Source organism: Miniopterus natalensis, chromosome X, assembly GCF_054644295.1.
Source record: "Miniopterus natalensis isolate mMinNat1 chromosome X, mMinNat1.hap1, whole genome shotgun sequence".
NCBI classification, from domain to species: Eukaryota; Metazoa; Chordata; class Mammalia; order Chiroptera; family Miniopteridae; genus Miniopterus; species Miniopterus natalensis.
This window is the reverse complement of record NC_142103.1, coordinates 6,266,202-6,288,913: the sequence shown is the minus strand read 5'-3', so window position 1 is coordinate 6,288,913 and position 22,712 is coordinate 6,266,202. Positions and strand designations below refer to the sequence as shown.

General features: G+C 41.7%; 1 protein-coding gene across 4 annotated transcripts in view; it reads right to left on the bottom strand.

Annotated features, from left to right (window-relative positions):
* ARHGEF6 (Rac/Cdc42 guanine nucleotide exchange factor 6) overlaps positions 1-15,882 on the bottom strand; it is a 102,016-nt gene extending 86,134 nt beyond the window's left edge. For all 4 annotated transcript variants that reach the window (XM_016216552.2, XM_016216553.2, XM_087813340.1 and 1 more), the window contains exons 1-2: positions 15,703-15,882; positions 14,355-14,438 (exon numbers count right to left, since the gene is read on the bottom strand). In XM_016216552.2, the coding sequence (XP_016072038.1) occupies positions 14,355-14,438; positions 15,703-15,867 (249 nt within the window). In that variant the 5' untranslated portion in view covers positions 15,868-15,882. The remainder of the gene's footprint in view (positions 1-14,354; positions 14,439-15,702) is intronic.
* Between the last annotated feature and the right edge of the window lie 6,830 nt (positions 15,883-22,712).

The window sequence follows — 22,712 nt, the reverse complement described above, 5'->3', positions numbered from 1 at the left end:
AATAATAGTTAAAAATTCCAATCTCGGTTCCATGGATATCACTGGGCTACAATATCACTGAAATTTAAACTGTGTTTATATAGCCTTCCAAATAGAAGATATAAACAAATTAAATATGACATATAAATAATTTTAAACAAATTTCAATATCCTCTCATCTAAATTCAAATTATTTTCTATGATGTAAAGCACTAAGAGTGTTAAGTTCAGAAAAAAAAAAAAAGCATTTCAATTTGTGAGTGAAAGATGTTAATAATGTTGAAAAGATTAATTTCTGCTGTTAACATGAAAACAGAGGCTAAGCCTGCCATCACTATTCATCTAAAATTCTCAGAAACAATCAACTTTGTTTTGCCTTCAGAAGAGGGACGTTAAGTACTAGAAAATATGTGGGGCTTTTTCCTTCAACTTTATTTTTTAAGAATGCTTTTCCAAACACAAGCAGCTTCTGCCAAATAAAGCATGGAACTGAGAAACAAGATGGCTGGATTTTTTTTCCCGTTTTGTCCCTGTCTAAATTTTCAATGTAACTAGTATAAAACCTCAGAGCCCTTGGAGAAACCATCACTCCACAGAGTCCACAGTTTACCCTTTCCTGTATCCAAGTTTTCTTTAATGTTAAGATTTCAAAAGGAAATCTTTTCATGAATCATGACTCATTTCTTAAGCGGAGCTTGCTTAACATAACTGTACTGAGTGAACTTTTTTTGATACTTCAATGTTATCATTTGTGAACATTAGTCTACTGAAATATATTACAAGTCTAATTAGGAACTAGCTTTGGTTGAGTTTGCCCAGTGCCAGGCACTGTACTAAGTGCTTTATTTGCATTCTCTCATTTAACATTAAGAGGCAGCATTTACCTAATAGGCATATACCTAATAATAAAGGAGTATATACCTAATATGATGTACCACTACCACCAAGGAAGTTAGAATATACCTAAGAATTGGCTAACCCAGGTCAGCTCAAGTCCAAAGCTCAAGCTCTTAGCCACTGCAGTACTATACTACTTCTCAAGAACAAAGTTTCCTTGACCAGGAATCAAAGCCAGAACAAGGCAGGGAAAGTCACTAATTCTGGCCACTAGACTAACCACTCAACATGTATTGGGTTGCCTGACCCCATACCAAAAGGCCTCAGATGTTATATGTTTGGGTGTCTGCTTTTTACAGTTTCTCTGTCTCTTTTTTAAATATGTTTTTATTGATTTTTTATTTTTAGAGAGAGAGGAAGGGAGAGGAATAGAGAGAGAGAAAGATCGATGAGAGCCCGGGTGGCATGACTCAGAGGTTGAGCATTAGCCTATGATCCAAGAGACCGTGGTTTGATTCCCGGTCAGGGCATATGCTCTGGTTGCAGGCTCGATCCCCAGCAGGGGGCGTGCAGGAGGCAGCCAATCAATAACTCCCATCATTGATGTTTCTCTCTCTCTCTCCTTCTCCTTTTCTCTCTCTGAAATCAATAAAAATATATTTTTTAAAAAGAAAAAAACATCAATGAGAGAGAAACATCATCATCGATTGACTACCTCCTGCATGCCCCCTACTGGGGATCGATCCCAAAACCCAGGCATGTGCCCTGACCAGGAATTGAACCAGTGACCCTCTTGGTTCCTGGGACTATGCTCAACCACTGAGACAAACTGGCTGGACTATGTCTCTTTTCTTGATGTGCTGTTGATTTCACTTCTTCTGTGTTATACTTAGATATATACTCTTTCTGCCATTGCCAGCACATCCAATCTATAGGAGCCCCTCTTCTCCCTTTATCACAAGTTTCTGTTTACATGCTGATTTCCACTTTACAAAGTGCATCCACATACTTTATCTAATCTAATAATCAGTTTTGGGATGAGCAATGAGATTACCCGTAGTTCTAACATGCTTAGACAGGTAAAAGTAATTTAGGCTCTGAGTGAGGATTTATGGCAGTTTCCTAGGAATAAAATGCATAAGCTTTAGTGCAAAGATGTGGCATCTTTTTGGCAGCCCAGACCTTCTCTGACCATTTAGTCATTCTATGAATCATTCATTTAATGAACATTTACTGAACACCTGCTATGTGCCATGTTCTAGTACTAAGTGCTGGGGTTATAAGCATGATCAAGCTCTGATTCCTGCCTTTGAGAAGTTCCAAGATTGGTAGAGAGACAAATTTATCCACAGATTACAACAACAGTGAGAATGGGCAGACAGCATAAAGGTAGCTTGGCACAAGGGATTATGGGAAAATGGACAGCAGCTGCCCAATCCAGCAGAGATTTTCTAGACGATCTGAGGCCAGGGAGAAAGCTTGTATCTCTTTATTATTCTCAGCTAAGTGGCAGGCACTAGAGGTTTCTAGATTGCTGAACTCTAGATTAACCAGCAAAATGGTTCTCAACTCTGGCTGCACATTAGAATCACTTGGGGAACTTTCAAAAATGAAATAACAATACCTGATCACTTTGGAAAACTGTTGGGTAGTACTTGGCCAAGCTGAACATGTACACACTCTAATACCCAGTAGCTCATTCCTATGTATAAATCCAACAGACATGTACACCAGAAGACATGCACAAGGATATTCACAATAGCTTCATTCATAGCAACCAAAAACTGGAAACAACCTGGATGTCCATCAACAGGTGAAGGGAGAAAGAAAATATGGTACATCCACATGATGGAATACTACTAGCAATAAAAAATAATGAACCACTACTATCTGCAACAGCATGGGTAACTCGTACAAATGCTATCTTGAGTGAAAGAAACCTTATACAAATAAGTACAAACTATGATTCTACTCATAGAAAGTACCAAAGCAGAAAAAAAGAACTGAGTGTCTTAGAAGTCAGGGCAGTGGTGTCATTCGTGAGGGATAGTGACTGGAAAGGGGAACAAGAGTAGCTTTGGGTGTGTTCAATTTGTAAAGATCCATCAAACTATATACTTAGGATTTGTGCAATTTCCTGACTTAATGTTATATTTAATATAAAGTTCACTTAAACATTAAAGTAAAAAATACCAAGGCATGGGCCTCACTGAAGACCAATTCACACAGAAGCTCAGTGGGACACCCTCCAACATTTGTGACAGACCCCAACATTTGTATTATTTTTAAGATTTTTTTATTGATTTTTAGAGATAGAGGAAGGGAGAGGGAGAGAGAGAAATGTGTGAGAGGGAAACATAGATTGGTTTCCACCTGCTTGCTCCCCACTGGGGACAGAGCCCAAAACCTGGGCATGTGCCCTGACCAGGAATTGAGCCAGCCACCTTTTGGTGCACAGGACTATGCTGAACCAACTGAGCCACACTAACCAGAGCAACATTTGTATTTTTTAAACGCACACTAGGCAGCTCTAATTACAGCCATGTATGAAAACCAAGGGGCTAGGTGTTCCTGTAATTATCATCAGTTCCTTTGGAGAGACAGCCTGACACATGGCAAACAATGATTTCTGGAGTAAGGTACATCAGTGATTAAATTTTGGCACTGTGAGACTGGCAGTGTGAGACATTTGTCTGGATCATCCACAAACTAGTACTGTGTAATGGGCACAATGCCACCTCCTTCCCAGGATTATTGTGAGGATTAAATAAAATAACATAAAGCATCCAGCACAGTACCTAAAACATAATAGGTGCTTGAGAAATGGTGGGTACTCAACTCCTCTTCCTCTTTTGCATCTAAGTTACCTAAGTACAGTGATGAGCAGATTGCTTTAAATGAACAAAACACATGCTCTCCAATTTCTTTCTTCTCCTGAATGAGTTTCTTTGTAAAGACTGAAGTAATATTGTACTTGAACTAGTGATGTCAGACGAATATCAGACATTTCTGGGCCCTAGTGGCTCACTCTATTCAGCACCTGTTATCCCTGAAGATGAATGGAGAAGAGGCAGACCATGGGAAATACAAACCACAGACCCTCCTTCCGAAAGCTTTGCTCCTGTCCTCTCCTCTAAGAACAGTGCCAGCCTTGTGCAAAGACAAGGCCAAGACATGAGTCGGCACAAAGAATAGAAAAAAATTAGTAGCTCGGAAGATACACCATCCATAAAACGTGCCAAAGGAATTACTTTTGTATAAAATATCATATTTTAGTAAAAACAAAGAAACAAATACAACCCTGAGCTGAGAGCAGGAGAGCCAGGTCAGAATTTTGATGCACTGCTAAGCTGCCTGACTTTGGTGAACTAAACTTTTGTTTCTGTCAAACTAAAGCAATGCCATCTCTCCCACATCCTTTACAAGGGCCCGGTGAGTTGCAGATAAATAGAAGACATTCCAAAAAAATTAAGCAGCAAAGAAATGCAAGATGGGAACACCAGCTGGAAATTGACTTTGTTCCAAACTCCAATCCCCGCTCAACCAAGAGTGAGAACTCTCTGATATTAATTGCTTCAAGCACACCCAGAGACTACAATACTCCAAAGCTCGTTTATGTAAGAAGGGACTGCAGCATTGCCTGGCATGCAGCAAAACACTTTGCTTAAGAGAAATCCTTGGAAATGCCTCAGCTGAAGTACAAGGGCAGGCCCAGGCCTTAGGTTTTGGAGAGAGGTGCTCTCGGTCAAGGAACAGCAGAACTGTTGCTGGAGCAGATGATGTCATTGGAGCTCCTCTTACCACGGTCAATGTTGAAATTAAGATAGGAAGTTCAAGGACAAATTGTGGGGTTGCCAGGCAAATATAAGTTAGAAAAGCAGTTTAGACTTTAGAATCTTGCTTTAAAAATTTTTAATACTTTACAAAACATCAACTAAAATATATCTTATTCTACAATGGGTTTTTTGTTTTCTTTTAATGAAGCTTTTACTGACAAAAAGGTACACAGTTGCATAGAAAAATATATTCCTTTAACTCTGTTTTTATTCCCACTACACATTAAGAAAAGAAAAAAGTCATGTGAGTCACCTCTATATCCAAAACCAGTAATAAGCCACAAATACAAATGTAAGATTTTTTTGAGAGACAAAGATAAACTTCAGGGCTCTCCACTCTAGAGATAAGAAACGGGTGGCTCAAATACCTGTTGGGTTTTTAATGACTAGAAATGTAAACTGGAAAATAACTACGGGCAGGTTGGAACGCCTTGTAGAGCACGGGTTTATCCACCTCCACAAACCATTCCTGCGACAGACCTGTGTGCTGCTCATCGCCGAAAATATCCCCAAATATACGGATGCCCGGGTCAGGAAAGGGAGGCATCAAATTAGTATTTAAAAAAATAGTACTGTGGACTCCTTGCCCTGGTTGGGGGGTGGGGAGAGGAATCCAGTCTGATGCAAACGTTGTGGTCAGAGCGGGACAACTCGCCCTTAAGTTTGGCGCGTTCTCGCTCTGCGCCCTGAGCCCCCGCCCTCCCTCCGGGCACCCGGGATCTCAGCGCACTGGGAGGCCTTGGCAGAGAAGGGTCCCAGAGGTTGTGGGCAGGAGCCACGGTAGTAGAAGACCCTCTCTAACGGGGTCCTTGAGCACCACCCCAAGCCCTTGCACTCTCCCTTTCCCCTGACCCGCTGCCCCCCAGGCAGGTCACCTGGCTCGGCCGTTGCCCGCTTGTCCTCCGGCTTCTTGCTCACTCCAGCTGTGCCGCTGCCGCCTCCTGGAAGCGGCTGGTCCTCCAGAGTCACGGGGCCCGTGAGCGGGCGGGCTAGGTTGTGCCAAGGCTGCGGGAACCGTTCAACCCGGCCGGAGCTGGGACCCTGCCCTGAGTGCAGCCGCCACCAGGGCGAAACTGGAGAGCTGGGCTCGGCTCCCTGGGGCGGGGAGGGGCGGTTGCAACTTTGCTCTTGGACGTGGGCGAGGAGGGGGCGCCCGTCTCCAAACTCTGTGCCACGCCCGTAACCTCTCCGGTCCAGGAATTTTTTTTTTTTTTTTATGCCTTTTATTTTAACCTAAAGGGAAGCCAGATTCTTGCCCTCAAGTTCTTGCTTCCAGAACCTGCCCCTCGGCAGGAGGAGGACCGCGGGGCTGAATTCGGGGAGTGGGAGACGCGCCCAACTGGGTACGCTGGGGACGAGCCCTGCGAGGGCGCGCGGGGTGGCGGCGGCCCCGGAGCAGCTGCCTGGGGACCCTGCTCAGGCGCCCATGCTGTCCCCCTCCTGCCTAAGAGGGAAAGCGGCCTGGAGAGACAGAGCCAGCGGCGGGGAAGCAGTGACCCGGACCTGGATCACCCAAGTAGGAACTGGAAGTGACAGCGGCGGAGGGCAGAGCAGCGGCAGCAGCAGCAGCAGCAGCCCGAGTAGCCGTGGCAGCAGCTGAAGCCCCGGTGTAGTGGCAGCGGCCACACTGCGCATGCTGCTGCCGCCCGCTTCAGTCCTGAGTTCAGGGCTGCCGCCGCCTGGCCTGCGCGGGCCAGTGCCAGAGCCTCCAGCGGGAATCCCGGCCTCACAGACTAGCCTGTCCCAGTGGCCCGCTTCCTCCTCCACCCCCGGACGCCACTCGGAACCCCAGACTCTATGGTGAGCCGCTGAGACACACAAGCAAGGAAGCATTCTCCAGCGGCCTTCCACATGCCTCCCTTCCCTGAACTATCCTGGATGCCTTCCTGGGCTCTCTGATAACAGGCCCTAAGTCAGATAGTCTCTTTGAGGAAGAATAAAAAGGTTCACGATAGATGGGAAATATTTATAATATTATAGAAGTCCAATTTCCAAAGAAAAACAATGCATTCGGTAAAAGATTAGAGTGGCCAGAGTCATGGGTGTCATTTAATATAACTCATGGAATTCACTACGAGTGTCAGATTTGTTCAACGGGGGAAAAAAGTACCCAAATCCTCTTTAGTCTTTCCACTAGCTCAAACTGAGCAGCTAAATATACAAAGCTCTGCCCATCAGAAACTGATGGAAAGGGGCCAGTTAAAAATAGTATCCAACAGTTACACACTACCAACCCCTACTCTAGGCTCTTCATTTTACCCATGAGTCGATGGAAGCCTAGAGAAAGGGACTCTGACTTTTCACAACTGGCAGGCTCAAGGCTTGAAGGAAGGTTTGCTGATAACCACTGCAGCTACGGGGTAGTTGCCTGCCCCTATACCTCACTCCTCCAGGGACGTTCTACTTTCCTAGAGCTGGAGCTCTTTTATGGGAGATTTAGCCTTGACTCATGATCATTAGTAGATCTGCCTTCCTTCCAAAACTGCTTCCCTGCAGAGCAGCCCCTGTGAAATGGCAAATCATCCATCCCACAGGCCCCACTTTGGGGAGGGCACCCATGCTGTTCCAGTGACAAGGCAGATGGAGTGACTCAGGGAGACAGGAGGCAGTGAGGGGGTGGGGGCAAAGAGAAAAAGCCATACTGACACCAGCTGGAGAGAGAGAGAGAGAGAGAGAGAGAGAGAGAGAGAGAGAGAGAGAGAGAGAGAGAGAGAGGGAGAGAAAGACAGGGAGAGGGAGAAATACAGGGAGAGGGAGAGAAAGAGAGGGAGAGGGAGAGGAATGGAGGGAGGGAGGGGGAGAGAAGGAGAAGGAGAAGGAGAGAGGGGGGAGGAAGGCAGAAAGAAAGAGAAAGAGGCAGTAACTGAGCCTCATATATATTCAATGAAATCCTTCATAAATAAAACATCTTTTTACAAAGTAGGCTTGACCCAGGAACAGAACAGGAGATGGTACCGGGTCCTTGGCAATGGGTTGGTAGTAAGGGTGGCAGGGGACAAAGCAAGGGGACCTGCTGAAGATGAGGTGGGAAGCCTGGCTGAAAGTAAAACTAACCATAGGACAATGCAGTCAGAGGCACATACGAACCACCCAGGCCACTATGGAAGTATCAGAAGAACTGTATATGTCCCTGACTCCCACCAAGTTCAAAGTCAAAGCCAACCCAAAACTACCATTGCTAGATGACTGTTATCAAGGTACTTCCTAATCACATTAGTAACACTCTGTCTAGACATGAGGATTTTTTCATATGTTCTGGAAGATGTACTCTTGAGGCCTGTGTCTTCTCTCTATACTGTAAACAAGTAAGACATATTTGGTTCACAGAAAAATAAATACAAATGGAATAAAAAGGAGTAATAAGCTGCGTAAACTCACTGGGAATCATTAAATACAAAATAAATAAAATATCATTTTTACCCAACAGTTTAACAAGCATTAAGGATAATATCGAGAGCTGCCAAGGACATGAGGAAGAAGGCACTTTCTGCACTACTGGTGGGAGTAGAACTTCGTACAGCATTTTTTCGTGTGTGTGTGTAGGGGAATTTGAGAGTATCTATAGAATTTTGACACAGTAACTTTATTTTTATAAAGAAAGATGCTTCAAGTATAATCACAGATGTGCACAAATCTCTATATGTATATCCAACACAACCCACTGTGATTATCCAAGGAATGCAAGATTGATTTAATATATCAAAATTAATCAATGTAATACCACATGTCAATATAACAAAGTACAAAAAACAATGGTCATCTTAGCAGAAGCAGAAAAAAAAAAAAAACCTTTGACAAAATCCAGTATTCTTTCATGATAAAAAAATAAAAAGAAGTAGGAATAAAAGGGAACTTCTTCAACCTGATAAAAGGAATCTATGAAAAACCCACAATTAGCATCATACTTAATGGTGGAAGACTGAAAACTTCCCCTAAGATCAAAAACAATACTAGGATGTGCACTCTCATCACTTCTGTTTAACATTGTACTGAAGGTTCTAGCCAGGCAAGTTAGGCAAGAAAATAAACTAAAGGCATACAAATTTGAAAGGAAGAAGTAAAACTATCTCTATGAACAGATGACATATTGTACAAGAAAACCACAAGGAATCTAAAAAACTGTAACTAATAAATAAGTTGAGCAAAGTTGAAGAATACAAGATCAATATACAAAAATCAATTGTATTTTTATACAGTTGCAATGACCAATCCAAATATAAAATAAAGAAAACAATTCCATTTACAATAGCATTAAAAGGAATAAAATACCACAAAGGTATTTTATTATATCACATAAGATATTAAATATCACCAAGGAGGTACAGGGCATGTGCACTGAAAACTGTACAACATTGTTGAATGAAATTTAAAAATACCTAAATAAATGGAAAGACATCCTTTGCTATGGATCAGAAGACTTAATATTGTTCAGATGGCAATACTCCCCAAAGCAACATACAGCTTGAACACAATCTGTATCAAAATTCCAGCTGGCTTTTTTGCAGAAATGGACAGGCAGATCCTAAAACCCACATGGGTACAAAAGGGATTTTGAATAGCCAAAATGATTTTGAAAATGAGGAACAAAGTTGGAAAACTCACACTTTCTGATTTGAAAACTTATTACAAAATTACATTAATCAATTCACTGGGGAGAAGAATAGTCTTTTCAACAAATGGTGTTGAGACAACTGGATGCCCACAGGTAAAAGAATTAATTGGGATCCTTACCTCACACCACATACAAAAATTAACTCAAAGCCCTAGCTTGTGTGGCTCTGTGGTTAGAGTGTCAGCCTGCACACTCAAAGGGTTTCAGATGGACTCCTGGTCAAGGACACTTACCTGGGTTGCAGGTTTGCTCCCTGCACCCAGTCAGGCGCACGTGGGAGGCAACCAGTCGATGTGTCTCTCTCACATCAGTGCCTCTCTCTCTCCCCTCCCTCCCTTCCACTCTCTCTCTGAAAAACAATGGAAAAAACATCCTCAGTTGAGGATTAACAACAACAAAAAAATTAACTCAAAATAGGTCGAGAATATAAATGTAAGAGCTAAAACTATAACACTCTTAGAAAAAAAAAAATAGGAGTAATCTTCATGACCTTGCATTAACCAATGGTTTCTTAGATATAATACCCAAAACACAAGTAACAAAAGAAAAAATAGATGAATCTGACTTCATCAAAATCAAAAAAGAAAATATATTTCAGAGGACACTATCAGAGCTGCGGAGATGCTTCAGAGTGTGCTGTTTCCCAGGTATCTCAGCAGACTTATCTGACCAGTTGCTAGCTGTGTGATCCTCTGAGACCCTAGGACACTATAGCCATATTAGAACACAAAGACAGAGGTCACTTGAAAAGGCCAACTGGCCACCCAGAGTCAGAAGGCAGCAGCTCTTTAACATGGTCACCATGTCCCACAGCCAATACTCAAACTGCCAGTGTGCTGTTGCATCTCTGGCTTCATTGTTCTGCATTTCCACATTGATGATTTCAAGCTGATATTCTTTCTTTAGATAAATAATAGTGTATTCTGGGCAATAGTCAAGCCCTGTTCTTGTATTTTTTGTACGTTAACAGTTTTTTTGTTTGTTTGTTTGTTTGTTTGTTTTTAAATATATCTTTATTGATTTCAGAGAGAGGAAAGGAGAGAGAAAGAGAGAGATAGAGACATCAATGATGAGAGTCATTGATCGGCTGCCTCCTGCATGCCCCCAACTGGGGATCGAGTCCACAACCCGGGCATGTGCCCTGACCTGGAATCGAACCCCGATCGCCTGGATCCTAGGTCAACGCTCAACCGCTGAGCCACGCCCGGCCGGGCAACAGTTTTATAGTATCAACAAAAATATATTAAGCATGTCTTATACTAGGTACCACCATGCAAACTACTTTAGTCCTGAGAGATACTCTATCTAAAGTGACAAGATATAGAAACAACCTAAATACCCATCAATGGATAAATGGATAAAAACGATGTGGTGTATATACACAGTGGGATATTATTCAGCCATGAAAAAGGTGGATATCCTCCCATTTGCAACAACATGGATGGACCTTGAGCACATTATTCTAAGTAAGATAAGTCAGAGAAAGACAAAGAGTGTATGATATCACTTATATGTGCAATCTAAAAATAAGTGAAATTTGAAAAAAATAAGAGTAAAATGGCGGTTACCAGGGAATGGGGTAAGGGGATAAAAACTGATGTTGTTTAAGGGTACAAACTTGCAATGAGTAGTAAATAAGCCATAGTGATCTAATGCACAGTATAATAAATATAGACAACAATATTGTACCATAATTATGTAATGTGGGCAATCATATTACAAAATATAAATGTATCAAAGTAACACATTGTACACCTTAAATTTACACAATATTATATGTCAGATATGGTCAGTTAAAAATAAGTTAAGTCCAGCCAGTGTGGCTCAGCAGTTGAGCATCTACCTATGATCCAGGAGATCGTGGTTTGATTCCTGGTCAGGTCACATGCCCTTGCTGCGGGCTCGATCCCCAGCGTGGGGCTTGCAAGAGGCAGCCAATCAATGACTCTCTCATCATTGGTATTTCTCTCTCTCTCTCTCCCTTCCTCTCTCTGACATCTATAAAAATATATTTAAAAAAATAAAATAAGTTAACTTTTAAAATTTTGCAGATTTGTGTTTAGGCATGTCTCTTAGCTATCTGGGATCTTGAAATTGGATGGGCAGTATTCAAGGCTTCTGGGTGCACCCCTGCTCAGGTTTCAATCTCATATATTGATTTTATTAGACTTCTCTCAGGAGTCTAAGAGTGCCTCAATATGTCTCCTATATATCCCTTACAGGCATAATTTTGCATACAATACTGCCTAGTAATAACAGTAACACTGAGCAGCTATTACGCATCCCTTTTCTACAGTGATATATTGAGTGTCTTAGATGTATTTTCTCACTTGATCCTTAAAACAATCCTATGCAATAGATATTATTATTATTATTATTATTATTTAATCCTCACCTGAGGATATGTTTTTCATTGATTCTAAAGAGAGAGAAAGGGAGAGGGAGAGAAACATCAATGTGAGAGAGAAACATCGATCGGTTGCCTCCTGCACGCACTCTGACCTGGGGTCAAACTCACAATCTGGATGTGTGCCCTGACCCAGAATCTAACACACGACCCTTAGGGGCATGGGAAGACACTCTAACCAACTGAGCAATACCGTCTAGGGCTGCAATAGATATTACTAATGTCGCCATTACACAGATGAGGAAACTGGAACTTAAAGAGGCCAACTGTCTTGCTCATCACTCTATTTCCAGTGCACAGTACAGTGCCTGGTTCATAATAGAGACACCCCCAACCCAAAAAAAAAACAAAAAAACCCACAAATGAATAAGAGAGAATTCTAGGAAGACTGGGAAGCACCAGGGATCCTTCTTCCCACCTAGACAGCAATTGTACTAGCAGAATCTGTCTGATGTAACCATATAGGAGGTCTGAAGTCTATTCAAAGTTGATTTTAGTCTATTTCAGCATTTAGCACTGCAGCAGCTGCCAATTCCCCACTCCCCCCCAATCCCATGTCAGAAAGTTGTGCATACATTCCAAGAGCAGTTTGCAGAAACCAGAGTGGGTTGTGAGACCCCATTCCCCCACCCCCACGCCCCAAAAAAAGGCCAAGTAACTTTTCCCAGAGTCACACAGTCAGTAACTGACCAAGCCAAGACTGTGGCCAAAGTCTGTCAAATTAGAGAAGGTATGGGCTTAACCATGATGCCAATATCGCTTTATTACAATATTCATATAATTTTCAGGCCAGCCTGAATTATCAAAAAGAAATAAAAAATTCCAAGTGTCTTTCATTTAAAAAATGAAAATTATGATATACATTTTAGAAATACTTATATTCAAAGTGGATAAAAATATTTTAAGCATTGGTGCTTAAAGAAGTAAACATTAGTTCTCAGAAAAATCCACTTTTGTGAAACGACTCATTTTCCAACAATGCCAGACCCAAGAGGTGTTTCTGTATTATTTAGTATTCTTAGAACTGCAAAGCAGCTTAGTATACCTTCTGGCAGCTTCAGAATGCAGAAACCATTGGCAAATGGTTTATTTGCCAAATAAAAATGAAAATACCATGATCTGTTCCATAGTAGCCATCATTCTATAAGGTATATAGAGTGGTCTCAGACCATACCTACTACCTCAAAAGGCATACACACAGGTGCCCATGCACACACACGGGCCCAAGCACATACATGTGCTCATATAGACGTGTGTGTGCATAGACACACACACACACACACACACACACACACACACGGAGCTAAAATTGGGCAATAGAGAAACCTGGAATAAAATATTCTGAGACAAGCATAGCCTGATGCTATGGCCAACTTTAGGGAAAATTCTGAAACAAGTAAAGTTTATGTGGGGCAAAGGTAGGTGGACTACTATTAATAATACTAGCTAAAACTTGGAGAATACTATGTGTCAGACACTTTACAATGAACATGAATTCATTGAAATCGCACACCAATCCTATGAGAAAGGTACTGCTCTTATTCCCACTTTACAGCTGAGGAGAATGAGGCAGAGGCATTGTTAAGTATCATATCGAAGATCACAAAGCTACTAGTGAGAGAGAACTGAGATTTGAACACAAGCAGTCAAGTGTCAGAGTCCATGTTCAAACTACTACTAATACGTCTCCAGAAGTAATACTACTAATGAATGTCTACACTTTTATGTCCCTAGTCCTGTACTGAGCACTCTACATACATTATCTCATAGATGTTTTGAGGTTGGATGTCTTAGTTCTGAATTATTATGCAGGATCTCATTTGATCTTTAAAACAACTCCATGAGGTACCTATTATTATGTCCATTTTACAAATGAAAGGACTAAGGCATAGAGAAGTTAAGTAACTTGGCACACAGGCGAAAGTACCAACTGAATTTCAGTAAACCCCCTATATGTACAGTAAGGATCCATATAATATAAAATAATGCAACATAATTTAATATACAATTTCTACTTCAGGGCCAGGTTCTCTCAGCTTTTCAATGCCTCTGTCCTAAAGTGTTAATGAAAAAAAGTAACAATCTACTATCCTCTTTTCCCGACTCAGAGGGAATGCAGTGACCCTCTGCAGCAACCAGTGGCCTACTTTTGGGTCTCCTTAGTAGGGAAGCACACCACAAAGCTCTGTCACCATAAGTCTGCTTTCAAGGCTGGATGCTCTATCTAAAAGACATCATATTTTTCTCTGGCTGGTTTGGCTCAGTGGTTGGAGTGTCGGCCTGCTGGCTGAAGGGTCTTGGGTTCGATTCCGGTCAGGAGCACGTACCTCAGTTACAGGCTCCATACCCAAATGCAGGAGGCAACCAGTCAATATGTCTCTCTCACATCAACGTTTCTCTCTCTCTCTCTCTCTCTCTCTCTCAAAGCAATAAAAAGAATATCCTCGGGTGAGGATTTAAAAAAATAATAAAATAAAATAAAATACACCATGCTTTGAGTTTTGTTTTGTTTTCTTTTGAAAATGGTTTCTGGAAAAGCCAAATTAGCAAGCCACCATGGTTTCCATAAAATACTTCCTCTGTTTAACAGTGAAAATAAACCAAGGACTTTTATTACAACACTGTCTTCACTAGTGGAGTGAAACACTGATGACAACAAGGAAGGCAATCTGGGTGGGCTTACCTCCACTTGAAGGGTTGCACATCCTTTCAGGAAGTCATTGATGTTGTTGATACAGTCAGCTTCTGTTTGGGGCTCCAGACAGTACTAAAGAAACACAGTCAAATGTCACTTGTAGACTGTCATCCTAGGCCAAGCGTACGATATTCACCATTCACTAATAACTACACAGGCAGGCTTTTTAAGGCAGCGAGCAACATTGCTGTCAATCCAGGAAGAGAAATAACCACCAAAGGAAGTGATGCAAAAATCTAAACGGTTGGTTTTTGTTTCAAATGTCACCAAACCTTTAGTCTCAAGCCATGTCTACTTATAAACTTTTTCTCGTGCTTTTTGCCTGAGTGTGGTGATGGCAAATCAGAGACACCCAGATAGTTTTTTGAGCTTGGTTTTGCTTTCAACTTACTACTTCGCTGCCTCCTCTTCATGATAATTTATTCAAGTATATTTTCCCCTTTTTTGTTCTCTGCATCTGGTCACAATAATCTACATTTTACCACCATTTTCTCACTGCTTTTCAAGTTTCAGAAATTATAAGTAAATAAATTTGTTCAATAAAAATACAACCTGGTTCAAGAAGGCAAAAAAACTATACTCACAGTCACATTCTCTGCTAACCTTAAGAACATAATTGTATGATTCTACCTTTAAACTGACTTACAGTACCTGTTTTAGGAATTATCCATCCTTGAGACCAGGGGTTTCCAACATTAAAAACTTTGGATTTTTAAGAGAATAAGGATAGTTTCACTTTGAACACATGTTGCATTTGAAACATATATCTGTTTTTTATTGTTTTAACAGACCTGTGTAACATTTGGGAGTATTTCTCCTTGTTACTAAATAGCGTCTTTTTCAATGGATATTTTATTTATTTGAGAAGAAAAATCTACATTGATTTTAGTCAAACTCACTAAACACCATCAACATCTGTTATAAACCATCCTATTATTCCACAGACTCATATGTACCCAAGTTCAAACATGTCCTCAGTACACAGGGAGGTGTAATACTTATCTCTATGACAGAATAATCTTGTCGTTTTGTGTGTTTTTTGTTGTTTGTTTGTTTTTTTAGAATAAGCTTACGATACGTGTGTTCTCCTTGTCCCCTGGTACCAGTGGTGTAACAGGTTTCTATAATACTAATACTTGGTGACCAATTACTAAAGGATAACATTTCATTTTCATACTTTTTCAGACTACAAAAACAGTAAGAAAGAATGTCTAAGCCTTAGAAAGAGATTAAAGTAGGAGAGTCCCCAGATGGGGGCAACAAAAAATCTCAAGCGTTACATTATTGCTGCTCTCTGGTGGTTAGCATTCCTAACGATACTGCAAATGTCCCTTACCTTTTCTACAGAGCCAGGCCTCAGTCTGTTGATCAGTTTGCACAGCACTACCCCATTTTTCAGCGAGGACTTCAAGAACTCCTCCGGATCACAGATGGTCTTTTTGGGGGAATCTAAAACTCCCAAGGATATAAGCCATGTCACGATTTGCTCTTCTGGATTCATTACCGAGGACTGTACGCTCTGAACAGCTCTCTGGGGCAGCTGCAAGGACTAAGCCACATCCGCGATTGCATCTGCTGTTGTCTTCCTTTTTATGAGTTCTCTTCTGGTGCTCGCAGAGCAAAGCTGTAAAACAACTTTTCTTAGACAACTGTGGAACCCACTCAAATTATGGGATTTCAAAACCACAGAGATCACACTCTAAGATATGGAAAGAGGACGAACATAAAAACCCTGGATAACACTCGTTTTCTTTTTCAAAACCTGCAAAACAAATTCATTAGAATAAAAAAAGAAGAAACACACATACACACACCAAAAAAAAAAAAAACAGTGCAAGAAGCTTAAGGGAAGGAAGTGAGGAGGATGCTGGGGAGGGAGGAGAAAGAAGGAAGCAAGTGCTCTTGGAAAACAGAGGTGAGCCAGCACTTCAGGGGACCTTGGAAATGAGACACTCTTGGGCCAGTCTGGGAAAATGCTATCAATAAATAGTCTAGCCCCAGTGAAAATCTGGCTTCTGTCAGGAGGAAGATGCCAACTGGCTGTTAGGTCAGACAGATCTGAGCCTCATGGGGAGCTATGCTGGCACAACATAGCTCAAAGAAGGTAGGCTCAGAAAATTCTTCCACGAAATGGCCGGATGTCCTCATACCGTCTCACAGAGATGGTGTGTATGATCATTCCTTGCAAAACACTTTGAGTTGCATGGTGACACAGTGTCAAGCAAATGAAGATTGTGCCTGCTGTCAGACACCACTGTATGTAAGCAGAAGCTCCAAGAATGGCATTTTACTTTGCAGCCAAAAAGTTATGTTTAGGGAAATAGGCTAAGGATAACATCTGACATCCTGTTTACTTGCATTCTTTAGCAACTCTTTTTCTAGACCCGATTCTACTACACAATCCAGCTGCACTACTCTTAGCAGAGGCTCAGACACAGTCACATAAGTGAATAAAAAACACTTGAAAGCAGAACTTTCGACAATAAATGAACACTTGTCTGGAAGGGTTGATGTTTCCCCTACAATAAACACTTTGCATTAAAAATGCTTCTCTGAAGAAAAAAACTGGCCTGTAATAAAAGGTCTTTACTATTCTTGAATGTTTTCAGAACCAGTTGAAATAGGCATACTATTGGGAAATTTATAAGGCCAACTTTAACAGTATAGCCTCCTCATATTGGCAAATGCATGGAACTCACAATCACTACCCATCCTCATACATGGGATCCTGCTAAGGTTCAGAATCCTTTTTAACACAGTTTTAGACATCTACTAACAAATAATCAGCTTAGATAATCCCTCTAAATGTTTTTAAGCCTTCCCCTTCTTGCCCTGTCATAACACTTATCACACTTTACTATCAATACTTGTTGATCTGTCTCCTCTACCAGAATGTAACCTCCCTAGAGTAGGGGTCTTGTCTTTCTTGTTTAACACTGTTCCCAGCAGAGTATCTGATACATAGGAGATGTTCAAAAATACTGAATGATAAATAAACTCGAATGATCTCCTGGGTATAGACACTAACTGATTATAACAAGGGTTTTTTATTTTTTTAATGGCTTAAAACATTTTTCCTTGCTAATGATTTTTATACTTTTATTGAGTTATAACTGACATAATAAAGTATACATATTTAATATGTATAATTCAATGAATTTTGACGTATGTATATACCTGTGATACAATGACACACACAGTCCAGATAAACCTTTCTATCACTCCCAAAAGTGTCCTTGTGACCTTTTAACCCCTTCTTCCCTTCCCCCCCCCAATCCCAGAAAACCACCAATCTGCTTTCAGTCTCTATATATTAGTTTGCACTTTCTAAGATCTTATATAAATGGAAAGACACAGTTTGGTACCTTTTTTTTTTTTGTCTGGCTTCTTTCAATTAACATCATCTTTTGTAGATTCATTCATGTTGTTGCATCTATCAATAGTTCTATAACAAAGATTGATGTAATTACACTTATAAGCAAAATAGGTATAATCAATCAAAAATTTTAATTGACTTTTAACCTATTGCTAAGTCCATGTAATGGAAATAAAATAAAAATCCATGTGTTGCTAAATGAAATTTCCAAATCTGACCTGCTTAAATACATTTTTATATGTCATTTAGACAGTTTTCACAATTGTTCATCAAAATTGTACTCTTCAGACAAATAAATTTAGCAGTATTATTGAGGTATCAGTTACATTTTTCTGATGAAGATCAAAGAAGCCTGAGAAATTTCAGGAACTTAGCCTAGTCCAAAATAGACTTCAGCCCACTGGGGTCATCTGGATGAAAATCTACCTCATTTTGGGCACTGGCTATACCAAATTAAGTAGTCAAGTAAAATCAAAGAGGCAAGGCCACTTCCTCAAGGCAGAAGAAACAGTTCTATAAGTATAAAGACTGGAAGTCAGGGTTGGTATAGTCAAATGTCAAGAAAGCAAGGAATTGTGGGACAGTAGCAAGCATATGGATAAAATGACTAACCATGAAAGTCTGGCTGGGTAAGGAAGCCAGTAACGATAGAAAGGAGGTGATGAACTTAGGAAATTAAGTGAAGGATTGAAGGACTAGAGGTCACAGCAACACGAAGAGCAGGCTTCACATAAAAGCATGAGTGAAAAAAGCAAAGGTCTCTCACTCTACTTCAGATCCTTAGTACCATGCATCCTGAACCACTGAACCTGTGCCCTCACTGGCTTTCCCACCTCTATCTTCTCGTCCTAATGAACTCTATGGCAGAGCAGTTTGGCTGATTTTCCCAAAACATCCCTTTAATAGTGTAATAGCCCTGCTCAATAACCCTCAAATGTTCTCCATCACCTAAAGCAATTATTTACAAACAACAAAGTACAAAAACAATCACCTCATGTGGGAGGGAGAAAGGAATGAGTGGAACTTGAGTCAAATTAGGTATCATTTTATTAAAAATAAAAAGATCGCCCAGCCAGGTGTGGCTCAGCAGTTGAGCATTGACCTAGGATCCAGGAGATCAGGGTTCGATTCCCGGTCAGGGCACATGCCCAGGTTGTGGGCTGCAGCTGATCAATGACTCTCTCATCACTGATGTTTCTATCTCTCTCTCTCCCTATCCCTTCCTCTCTCTGAAATCAATAAAGATATATTTAAAACAAAATAAAATAAAAAATAAAAAGATCTGCAAGAACTAAGGTAAATGTTAACATTCCTTAAAACTGATTGCTAGGTACACTGGAACCTATTATACTATTTTATTTATTTTTATGTGTTTGAAATATTCATAATTGATTTTTAAAATTTTAAATCTGGGGCACATGTTAAAAGATTTGGGGGCATTATTCTTCAATACCCCAGTTCAGAAGATCTGCAATGGGACAAAGAAATCTGTATTATCAAAGTGTCCCACTTGATTCTGATGCAGGTGGACCAAGGTCACACTTGGAGAAATAATTTTATTTCTGCCAATTCTTGGGTCATCTCAGTATCCACAAGGATAACAATCCAAGATTAGAACTATTAAGTTCCTTGACCACCTGGACCTGTGATTGATGTATGCCCACTTAGTCCGTCTTTATGCCTGTTATGTGAAAATGGATCTGGGTCCTTTAAATATTTTTTATTTTTGCCAGCTGGCATGATATGAAGTTTTATCAGTAGACAGCGGTGGAAAGACATTGCAGGAAGAAGGGCTTTTGCATCCTGTTTCCTGTGTGCTCACTCTACAGGCTCCTGCCAAGCTCCCAGCTTTCCTGATGCTCACGTTCTGTGGCTTCGGCTTCCTCAATGCACAGTGAGTAGCAGCTTACCCGGGCACCTCCCCTGTAACAGGAGCCAGCACCCTAAAGAGGCATATTTCCAGCAAGTTCAAGAGGGCAGATGTCCAGCAAGATCCACTGACTCAGCACCACAGCAACTTCTCTAACAAGGCCTGGATCTCGGCTGTGGGGAAAGGCTATTAGATGTTATTTTCATATTGCCTGCTACTAAATAGTATATCTGTTATTTCTATATCCTTTTAGAGTTCCCTTTACTTATTATTAGCCAATCCCTCATTACTCCAATCCCGTTATCATTAAAAATTCTTTATGTTAAACTTTTCCTGTTCAAATCCCTCTGTGGTTTTTCTGTCCTGATTGGACCTAGACTAACATGCCTGGTTATCTTTGATGAACGCTCCTCCACATTAGCCAAACACTTGCAAGGTCACATCTTGTACTTTGTCATCATACAAACTTCCGTCTCCTAAATCATGAATTCAAACGTTACATTTTTCTAACCACAAGCTACCATCTTTTCTTTCACCTTGCTTATTCAGTTACTACTACTACAACTAGTCCTAACCTCATTAGGATGTCCAAAGCATTGTTTTCCAAAATGATTATGCAAACTTACATTCCCACAAGCAGCGTATGATTTCCCATTGCTCCATATCATAGCTAACACTTGATAGCTCAGACTTTTAAATCTTGTTGTGTTCATGGGTGTGAAGTCTACTTTCCTATGATTACTAACAAGGTTGAGCATTTTTTTAATATATTTATTTCATATTTCTTCTCCTGTGAAATAACTAAATATGGGAAAATTATATGAATAGACATTTCTCCAGCAAAGATATACAAAGAGTTAATAAGCACAAGAAAATATTTTCAACATCATTAGCCTTCAGGGAAATGCAAATCAAAACCACAGTGAGATTCCACTTCACACCCACTAGGATGGTTATAATCAAAATGTCAGATAATAACTAGTGGTTGTGAGGATGTGGAGAAATTGAAACCTTCATACATTGCTGGTGGAAATGTCAGATAATGCAGCTGCTGTAAAAAGCAGTTTTGCAGTGCCTCAAAATGTTAAGCACACTTACCTTATGACCCAGCAATTCTACTCCAAGAGAAATGAAAATGTGTTCACATAGGAACTTGTACAGAAATATTCATAGCAGCATTATGTGTAATAGCCCAAAAGTGAAAACAACCCAAATGTCCAAAATCTGATGAATAAATAAAATGTTGAAACAGAATATTATTCACCCGTAAGAATGAAGCACTGCTATATGCTACATCGCGATTAAACCTTGAAAACATGCTAAGTGACAGAAGCCAGTCACAAAAAGATCATATATTATACGGTTCTATTTATATGGAATGTTCAGACTAGGCGAATCCATAGAGACAGATAGAACAGTAGTTGCCTAGGTTGAGAGAATATGGGTATGAGGGGCTTTGGGGAGGGAGTGAAGAAAATGTTCTCAAATTAATTTGGTGATGATTGTACAATTCTGTGAATATACTAAAAAGACAACAACATTGGAGCAACAATTAACAAGATGGCGGCATAGGTAACAGCTGCACCCGCCGCCTCCCGGAACCACATCAAAATTACAACTAAAATACAGAACCACCATCACCCAGAGCCTCCTGAAATCTAGAAGAACAGAAGCCCCACAACCAGGGAACTGAAAAAGCGTCTAGACTGTTAGGAGGGGCGCAGATGCGGGAGGATCAGGGCTGAATCACAGAGACTTGGTCGCCAGCCCACACCCGGTGCCGCAGTTTAAACCTGGGAGGGACATCTTGGTGATGGGGTCTCCCAGAGCAGTGAAGGGTCCCAGCTCCACATCGAGCCCCCAGCCCAGGGCTCCAGGGCCTGGAAAAGACGTCCCCACAACTCCGGGCTATGAAACCAGTGGGGACTGTCCCTGAGGGTCACAGAGGCTGCGGGAGCCCCAGCAGCTCCTCTAAAGGGCCCGGCAGGGACTCACTTGGACGCTCCCTCTGAGCCCAGCGCCGGGAGCAGCCTGAAGGGACCCGGGACACTCGGGGAGGGACTAACCTGCCTGAGATCCAGGCGAGAGGCAGAGGGCGGCTTCCTCCCAGGCAGAAGGGCTGGCGGAGGCCATGGCTCCTGTGGAGAGTCCTCCCTGCACAGCCCGCAGGCAGGCGCCATGTTTAAATCGCCAGCACCTGACTCTCACCGTTGGCCCCGCCCCGTGATTCCCAGAGACCCCGCCCCTCCCCACCTGCAGCTCATCCGGGCCATTTCCAGGGGCTTTTCTCTGCAAGTGGCCTCTGGAGCCTCATGCTTAAAACTTTCCTAAAATCTCTCCAACAAGCAGCAGTGTGGCCCATACGGCTTGATAAGCGGCCCCAGGCCTGGCACTAGCGGCAGCTGCATTGGCTCATAGCTGGGCCTCTCCTGGGCACCTCCAAGCCCAGCACAAGTAGCAGCCAACTGCGGTTTGCTGTGTAGGTCATGCTGGGGGGCCCTGGGCAAGGCACTGGCACAGGCTGACTTTACACCTCCTGGAGGCCCCAGAGATAGTGCACCTGGGGGTCATACTCGACCACGCTGGACTACAACCCTACCACATCCATGAGTGACACACTCAAGGGGCCCACTTGGTGAGCACCAAAGCCCCACTGAAGTAAATCCTGCTCCACAGGGGTGTCTCCAGCACAGCAGCTCTTTGGCTGTAGCTGCAGCTGGTCCTCACAGCTGATTGGCCTGGGGGTCAGTTCCTCCCAGTGACGCCAACAGCAACCAAGGCTCAACTACAATAGGAAAGTGCACAGTCCACACAGGGGAGCACCTAGAAGGCCCAGCTCAGGTGACTGGGGAGGCTGAGCCACTGGACCCTACAGGACACCTTCTACACAAAGCCACTCTACCAATTCAAGGAGATACACCAGCTCTACCTAATACATAGAAACAAACACCAGGAAGCAGCCAAAATGTGGAGGCAAAGAAACATGTCACAAAGGAAAGAACAGAAGAAATCTCCAGAAAAGGAACTAAATGAAATAGGACCAAGCAAGCTAACAGATACAGAGTTCAGAATTTTGTTTATAAGGATGCTCAAGCATATT